The sequence below is a fragment of the Garra rufa genome, chromosome 8, assembly GCF_049309525.1.
Source record: "Garra rufa chromosome 8, GarRuf1.0, whole genome shotgun sequence".
NCBI classification, from domain to species: domain Eukaryota; kingdom Metazoa; phylum Chordata; class Actinopteri; order Cypriniformes; family Cyprinidae; genus Garra; species Garra rufa.
This window is the reverse complement of record NC_133368.1, coordinates 8,371,104-8,380,506: the sequence shown is the minus strand read 5'-3', so window position 1 is coordinate 8,380,506 and position 9,403 is coordinate 8,371,104. Positions and strand designations below refer to the sequence as shown.

General features: G+C 39.2%; 1 protein-coding gene across 1 annotated transcript in view; it reads right to left on the bottom strand.

Moving 5' to 3' along the window:
- Positions 1-504: 504 nt before the first annotated feature.
- cckbrb (cholecystokinin B receptor b) overlaps positions 505-9,403 on the bottom strand; it is a 55,151-nt gene continuing 46,252 nt past the window's right edge. The window contains exons 3-5 of the mRNA XM_073846268.1: positions 7,390-7,651; positions 4,848-4,975; positions 505-1,034 (exon numbers count right to left, since the gene is read on the bottom strand). Coding sequence (XP_073702369.1) covers positions 505-1,034; positions 4,848-4,975; positions 7,390-7,651 — 920 coding nt within the window. The remainder of the gene's footprint in view (positions 1,035-4,847; positions 4,976-7,389; positions 7,652-9,403) is intronic.

Genomic DNA, 9,403 nt, shown 5'->3' with positions numbered 1-9,403 from the left:
ACTCTGTTTCCTGCTGAGTTGATGGTCTTGTTGACTTCTACAACATCTAGGATGTTCACCATTATCACTCAGTCGATAAAGCCGACCAATGAGCTTCTTCTCTTCACAAAGAGCTGTTGTTCTGCTCGCATCTGATCCAAACTTTTCCTCAGCAAACTCTTTGCTGCAACTGACAATTGTTATTCATGGTACCATTTTTTATAGGGTTCTTCTACATCAAAACAACAATTCAGTCAAAAAGAAATGTCGCAGGCAGTCGTTTGGCCTCTTTTTTTTTTTTTTTGTTCATAAAGAGTGAGAGACCTTTGACAGAAAGGGAGTGAGGTTGATGTGACCTTCCCTACCAAGTTGTTGGATGTCACCTTACGTATATACATTTATACAAGTCTCTAGTGTATATGTAACAACATGAGAAATCAGGAAACAATGACTGATGTTGATGTAGCATGATGTAGCATATCTCACAATATGTCAACATCAGCCCCGGTTCTTCTCCTCTGAGAATCAGCATGGTCCCATTGTGCTGACAGTGGTGTAGTTGAACTTAGACATGGACGCTCCGGTGGCAGTAACCTCATCGTCACCTTCCCTGAAGCCTCTTCTGCGGCAGGGCCAGCAGCAGCAGGAGAAGGTGGTGAGAAGCGCCTTCCGAAAGCGCTTGTTCATAAAGCAGTAGATGATGGGGTTGACGCAGGCAGACGTGTAGGAGAGCAGGTGGATGAATGAGATAGGGGCTCCAGACAGAGCCCTGTGGGCCGAGGTGATGTCGAATGCTTTCCAGGTGTTGACAGAGTACAGGGGCATCCAGCAGATGAAGAACATGGCCACGATGACAATGAGCATACGGATAACTCGTTTCTTGGCCATTAGTTTAGCCTCAGATGTGTTGCTGCGGGGTCGGTCCACCTTTGCCGAGCCCGTTGGGGTGAGGGCTGACATCTCCATTGAGTTGGGCCTCTTGGACACCTGGATGTAGCAGCCGTCTCCGTCGTCGCTGCTATACAAGACAGTGGAGCTGATACCATTTTTCATTCCTAAAGAGGAAACAGTGCACATTCCTCAAAAAGGAAGCATTTCGATAAATACAGATCAAGTGGATGACTGCATTTTGAACCAGATTTGCATTTCCTGAAAAGAATACTAGTGTTTACAAGGCAGAATTCATATAGTATAAGTGTAAGTTTGGAGACTTTCAAACGTTAATTTGAATTCTTAGTATAATGTTTATGAAGACTGGAGTAATTGACAAAATATAGCTTAAACTGAGTCAGTGTGTTAAAGGGAACTCCGGGTATTTAGTAAGACTTGTATGGCTTAATATTACATAAATAATGTCACTTACTAAAATATGTAGTAGAAAACCCATGAAAGATTTCCCATGAAAGGTGGGGTCGCCATTATTTTAATGATGCGAAATAGCTGCACTTGGTGAGCAACTGGAGCTACCTGTTGTTTTTTTTTACCGTTTTTTTAGTCTGAAAATAAAATACTGATACAATTCCATATTGTGCAGCTTTTTTGGTTTGTAATTTTCAGCTGAAGAGCAAGACAAGCAATGTAAGTCTTCACTGCTTTCCTGGAAAAGAATGGGAAGATGTTGGTGGATGAATAAAACATCCTAAAGAGCCACATCTTTCGAAATGAACACTAGAGCCAGTAAAATAGTGAGCACTTGGTCAGCCGGCACAGAACTTAGGATTCAGAATCCGTGGGTATGAATCCCGTGAAAAACATGACTCACGATGAAAAGAGCTGAGAGATGAGAAACTGAAAAACAAGCTAAAACTGCTTGCGACTGGGTTTTTACATTACATTTGCTTTTGTTCTAGTATGTTTTTTTAATAATGTAAATCTTTTGTGTTTTCTACTACATATTTCAGTAAGAGACATCATTTACATTATATTAAGCCATACAAGTCTTAATACCCGGGGTTCCCTTTAAGCAGTTTGGCTAAAATAACACTGGTCGTGCTTTGTGATGTTTGAGCAAAAAATTTAACATTTTGAATTTTTTGCGTTATCAGAATTGTATGAAACATGGTGACTTTTGTGGTACTTGCTATGAACAAACATTGTCAACATAATTAGAGAAGGCTAAATGGTCTTAAAAAAAAACTTGTGATCTTTCTGGTAAAAAAAAAGACTGTCATACAAAAAGAATCAGAAATACAAAAATGCAGAGCAATTTTCAGGTGGTTCAATCTAGATCCTTTGCTCTGTTTCTTCTTGTATTTGTATAATTTTATATTGGGGGAAAAGGTGCATCATTTAGGGGTGAATTTTGTATAACCCCCTCAAAATGTGTAATAATAAAATTAAATAATACGTTGGGCCAAATTTACTAACAGCTTGTGCCAGCACAAACCATCTTTTGGCGTTAAAAATAGTACTGTCAGCATTTACCAAAAACGCGCAGTGAAGAATTAGCACTGAAAAGTCATGGACAGTTATTTTTTGTGCCTGACCTTGAATTGAATATGCATTTGTAGGAGTTTCCTATCGTTTGTGCTCGTCAAATTACTGGTATTTGAGTCATTACTTAACACCCCCAAAACAGCATGTCTTAAAGCGGACAGTAATTTGAGCTACTCTTGGTAGATTGTTCTGGTCATTATGGAAATCTGTCTGTGTCTGTGTTCTTTAATGTGTGCATTGTCAGTAAATCACACACAGAATTTCCCCGTCCCATCGGCACTTTTATGCAATTGCACTCTAACACTAACTTGCCCTGTTTAGTAAATCTGGACAATATTATTAAAACTAAATATAGTCATTTCTATAAATAATAATTATTATTTGATGACATCACACTTGACCTTTAAGTGATGAAAAACAAGAAAGTTAATTGAAGAAATTTGTGGAGAATACAAATAAATCATGTAATAATGATTTAAATCAGTCATAATCAACTCTTACAATCAGATTAATTTAAATAAATTAGTCAAAATAGCTCTCATAAGTTATGAGTCTGAATTGTTTTAATGACTCATTCACTTACTGAATCAGTCAGACCAGTTCTTGGCTGAATCATTACTTTAATCATATCCTATTCGAAATCATTAAATAACTGTTTCTGTAATGTGTATAATTAAGGCTCATGAGACTTGCTGACTTGTTTGAGTCTCAGGTCCGGCAGGGATTGTAGGTGGGGGGAGTGAATGTACAGCACTCTCTCCACCCTCAAAACTACGACTGAGGTGAGTCCCTTGAGCAAGGCACCGATACCCCAACTGCTCCCCGGGTGCCGCAGCAATGGCTGCCCACTGCTCCGGGTGTGTGTTCACGGTGTGTGTGTGTTCACTACTGTGTGTGTGTGCACTTGGATGGGTTAAATGCAGAGCACAATTCCTAGTATGGGTCACCATACTTGGCCTCACTTCACCTTCTTTCCTTTCCTTTCCTTAAATCTGTTTGATGTTCTGAAACATTAAAGTGTGACAAACATGCAAAAAAACAAAAAAAAATCAGGAAGGGGGCCAACACTTTTTCACATCACTGTATTAAGGAGAAGTTTACTTCCAGAACAAAAATTTACAGATAATGTACTACTCACCCCCTTGTCATCCAAGATGTTCATGTCTTTCTTTCTTCAGTTGTAAAGAAATTATGTTTTTTGAGGAAAACAACTTCAAAATTGTCCTGCATCGCTGTTTTAACTTTTTTTGTTAAGGGTGTTTGATCTTATTTGCATGTCACTTTGCAAACACTGGGTCGGTTCTTCTGCAGCGATGTAGGATAATGAAATGATTTTTGAAGTTGAGGGAGAAACTAAGATGGGAGTTTTTCGACATACCCTAACTGTCTTGAACCGGAAAAACAGAGTTCAGGCTGAGCAGGACAAGACAAGCGTTTGAGGTTAAAAAGTATGTCAACTGTAATAAAAAAAACTGTCATTTCACTAGATAAGACCTTTCTTCAATGGCTGGGATCATTTACAGCCGCATTTGGGATTGTATGAAGCCGCATTTAAACTGCATTTTGGAAGTTCAAATTTAGGGCACCATGGAAGTCCACTATATGGAGAAAAATCCTGGAATGTTTTCCTCAAAAATTATAATTTCTTTACGACTGAAGAAAGAAAGACATAAACATTTTGGATGACAAGGGGGTAAGTGCATTATCTGTAAATTTTTGTTCTTGAAGTGAACTTCTCCTAATTAAATGAATCAGCAAAGAACTCGACACAGAATTGTTACATTCTTTATGATTCTCAATGCCTGTGTCTTTTACTAAACAATAACCTTCATAAGACTCCACAGCAGGTTGTATTTTGACATTCTTGAGTTTCCTTCTTTTGCACAAATTGTTACTAATAAAATGGGAAAGGAAATGACATTTCACTAATTCAAATGAAAACATCTTAATGGGTAGAGTGGTGACTCAGCGCTGGAGTGTTTGAATGTTAGATTGCTGGAGCCCAGGGGAAATGGGAGCATATTTATAACATTAATAGAATATGATTTAGCGCAGAACAGCGGAATTCAGGATGGGACATAATCAAAGCAATCCAGCAGATATTAATTCGTAAGAGCTCCATCAATGAGCAATTTAAGGGTAATATTCAAGTTTAGATTTCCTGCTTTTTTAGGGGTGGTTGCAGAAATGTTGTGCAGCTGCAAATATATTTTTTGAAAATCCAATAGGTCAAATTTCATTACTTAGGAAATTGAGTCTCTTTCACAAACAGATGGGCATGACTGTACACACAAACAATTAAATCCTCAGGGTAGGTCATCAAATACGTTCACAGTGACTAGCACGGTTAATACCCAATGGGATGGTCTGGGGCTTACTAAAACAAGACACTAAATCAGACTGTAATAATATTGACTTTAAAAAGATCTTACCACATTGTCCCTTCTTCTGCTCCAATTCAAATTGTATTCCACGATAGAGTTCTCGAGAAATGAGTCCATAAGCGATGATCATCACCACTCCAGGAATGAAGAACAGAACAAATAGCAACAGGATGCACCTGAAAAACAGGAAAATTACATTTTAAGGAATAGAATTATTAAAAATAAATGCATTCCACGATGCCATAGAAGAAACTTTTTTGTCTAAATGGGTCCATAAAGAACCTTAAACATCTGAAGAACCTTTCTGTTTTACAAAAGGTTCTTTGTGGTGAAAGAAGGTTCTTCAGATTACAAAAAGGTAAGAAAGAGATGGTTCCTTAAAGAACCTTAGACTGAATGGTTCTTTGTGGAACCAAAAATGGTTCTTCTATGGCATTGCTGTGAAGAATATTTCAAAGCACCTTTATTTTTAAGAGTGTAAAAGCAAAAGTTTGCTGAAAATTTAATCACTCTCAGGCCATCTAAGATGGAGATGAGTTTGAAATTTAGCATTACATCACTTGCTCAGCAGTAAATGGGTGCCATCAGAATGAGAAACTAGCTTTTCACTTAACAAGGTAATTAATAGACTCGAGTGTGGATTACTTGTGGAATATTGTGATGTTTTTAAAAGCTGTTTGGACTCTCATTCTGATGGCACCCATTCACTGCAATGGATCCATTGATGAGCAAGAGATGTAATAGTGATGAAAGATTGTATGTAGTTTAGTCAGATGCATTTACATTGTAACAAAGGAACAGCATTTCTCGGGAACTTCATGTAGATTGCAGGATCTCCAGCAGGAGGTCCTAACAGCAATAGGTCCTAGTAGCAAATTTATTTTTTTTGGCTAAACTATCCCATTAGGAGATAAATACACCCACTCACTCATATATTTATCCAAGGCTAGCCACTTCTGGTCTGATTTTATGAAAACATTGTTTATTCTACGAAAGAGTCGTTTATTCTTATTCTAATTCTGAATTAATTTAAATTCTGATAATTATTCTAAGAAGTGTGTAGTCATGCGTTCGCACAGCTTGAAGGGAACATATTCGTGATGTGCCTAACAACACCTCTTCCCTGTTGTAAAACCCCTGTAATGCCCAGTCCCTTGTGGCTTATTTATATAACAGAATATGCAGAAAGAATAAGAAAAGTGTACAAGCAAACTCGGAGGAACATGGGGAGAGATTAATGTGGCTGTCCCTTGCTGTCTACCTAGCAACAGCTGTCATAAAACATAAATGTGCCGCAGGAGGCACCCAGCTGATGTTTAAGACCCCGGCTCCTTATCAGAGCGCTGCAGAGTGACTCTGTCTCTGTTTCTCTGTCTTAGTCTCTCATATTGAGACAAACGCAGACAGTCAATGATGTTACAGTATGAGTAATAACAGGATGCTTTTCCCATTAAAGGAATTTTCAGAGTTCAAAACAACTTAAGCTCTGCAGACAGTGTTACCACAGACAATCATTTTAAGTATTAAACAAATAAACATTGTTTTCTGCTACGCACTTACAAAAGGACAAAAACATAACTTTATTCAGCAATTTGTTTATGTTTCCTGTCAGTCATCAACCAGGATTCACGACAGTACCACATATGCACAAGAGTAGAATATTGTTGAATAAAGTTGTTATTTTTGTTTTCTTTGCGCACAACAATATTCTCATATATTCTCATAATGACTGATGCCACATGGACTATTTTAACAATGTCCTTACTACCTTTTTGGGCCTTTAGCATGGTAGTTGCGTTGATGTATGGTCAGAAAGCTCTAGGATTTCATCAAAAATATTTTAATTGTGTTCTGAAGATAAACAAAGGTCTTGCGAGTTTGGAACGACATGAGGGTGAGTAATTAATGACATAATTTTTATTTTTGGGTGAACTATCCCTTTAATACTGTATGTTTGTGGAAACCCTTATATATAGGATTCTTTAAAACGTGGGTAGTGTAAACTCTATGGCCCTATCAAAAATATTGATATTGTGCATTCCAGCCCATGCAGCCAGCCACATACTGATGTAAACTGTCTAAGCCAGGACTAATGAATTAGATTCATTTGATTCATATCAAACTTAAAATTTGAAGGGGGCCAAGGGGGTGGGGGCCATCCTGATCTCTTTCTAGGGGGCCTGTACAATTAAATTGAAATGCATATTCACTAAAATGAACTAATATTACCAACACCAACAAATATAAAAGGTTAATGGTCATGTTGCTGGTCAAGGACCAGCATAAACCAGCAAATGGCCAGCATAAACCAGCAAAGGACTAGCATAAACCAGCAAAGGACCAGCATTAACCAGCAAAGGACCAGCATAAACCAGCTAAAACCAGCATCCCAGCACCAAAACCTACCTAACCAGCATATGCTGTTTTTTTCAGCAGGGTTGTCTAAGCTGCGGTGTGGTTTGTGCATGTGCTCAGAACATGTGTAAGCACTGCTGGCTCTGGACGAACCAGATGTGAGTCTGACCTAGGTAATGTCCCTTTTCCATTTAACTGAACTAAAAAAATAAGACAACTATATTTGAGCACTTACCATGCTTGTTCTACCTCACTCTTCGGCCAGTCATGACGGCACATGTGAGCCATAGTGTTATTGGTTTTGGGGAACTTCATCAGTCTGCTGAAGATGGGATAGGGTGTCATAATAAGAAAGGATAAGACCCAGGTGGACGCGATGACTTTGTAGGCGTGGGATCGGGTTTGCCATGCCCGGGACTTTAGTGGGTTGCAAATGGCACTGTACCTCTCAATGGCTATAGCCACCAGACTGAAGGTAGATATGCAAACAGAGATTCCTGTGATAAAGCAAAAGAAGAAAAAAACACAGAAAAAAAGTTATCATAATTTTAACTGTAAAAATGCTTGATTTGATTAGTACTAGATTAGTCTTAAGTAGCTTGGGTATTTTTGTGGCGCTAGCCAAAGTTACATTGTATGCATGGGTCAAAATTATAGATTTTTCTTTTATGCCAAAAATCATTAGGATATTATGTAAAGATCATGTTCCATGTAAATTTCCTACCGTAAATATATAAAAATGTCATTTTTGATTAGTAATATGCATTGCTTAGAACTTCATTTGGACAACTTTAAATGCAATTTTCTCAAGGTTTTTTTTTTTTTTTTTTTTGCACACTCAGATTTTCAAATAGTTGGATCTCAGGTAAATATTGTCCTATGCTAACAAACTTTCAGAAGATGTATAAATCTCAGTTTTAAAAAATTTGACCCTTATGACTGGTTTTGTGGTCCAGGGTCACATATATGGTGAAAGACATTTCACAGTGAATATTATTTTTACAGTACACTGCACAATTTTACAGTGAAATATTGTCAGATTTACAGTTTTTGGAAGTCAGAAGTACCTCAGCTTGTGGAAAAGCTACTTGAATTTTGATGCATCATGCAGCTTTCTTATTACTGTGTTTTTGGTGGGTGTCAGTGTATTGTAAAGGTACAAAACTTTGTAGATTGGTATTTTAACATTATATCAGTTATTGACATTCTATACTGTTAGGGAAGCAGAAGGACAACAGGGTAAGTAATGGTAAGAGTGTTTATTTCAAAACAGCAGTGCGAGTTACGTGGTTCCGGATGGTGGATCAGGTAAGTAATAGAGTTCACAGAATGGATAAATCGTAGACGTGGACCGTGGATGACTAATGGATCTTTTCCTTTGCAGGAACGACGGGAGGCGAACATCAAACGCCACTCTTGAAGTGGCAAAGGACCAGGAGACTTATGGCACACACACACACACACACCCTTTGATGACTTGGACAGGCTTACGGCTCGATCGCCTCTGACGACTGGATCTGGACAGAGATGGGAAAAGACGTGACACAGGTAAGTGGCAACAGGTAAGTATCTTAGAGTAGATTTCGCTGAGAGTAGCTTTCGCTGAGAGTAGCTTTCGCTTGAGTCCGCTTCGTAGCAACGAGCCCGGACAATGAGTGGAGTGTGTGGTGTGTTTATGTCGCTGCGTGGGTGATTAGGTGCAGGTGAGACTTGTTAGAATTCCGGTGATTGTGATCGTTGCGTGATGGGTGTGGAAGAATCTGGCCAATCCGTGACATTACCCCCCTCCCCAGGGCCCGCTCCTGAGGGCCGAAACCTCCGGCGCCGTGGTGGTCTGCCTCTTCCCCGAGGTGCCGGGTGCTCGGGATGGTTGACATGGAAGTCCTCCAACAGTGCTGGGTCAAGGATGTCGCCTCTTGGAACCCATGATCTTTCCTCTGGACCGTAGCCTTCCCAGTCTACTAAATATTCCAGTTGACCACCACGACGTCGGGACTGAAGGATTTCATGGACAGTGTAGACGGATCCTTCCTCTAGAAGCAAAGGGGGAGGGGGTTCCTCTTCTTGGCCAGGTTCTGTGGAAGAGACAAGAGGTGGGTGCCAGGGCTTTAATAAAGAGACATGAAACGTGGGATGAATTCTATATTGTGGAGGTAACTGGAGTCTGTATGTGACGGGATTGACCTGTTCCAGGACTGTAAAGGGACCAACAAACCTGGGACTAAGTTTTTTGGAGGGCAGCCGCAGAC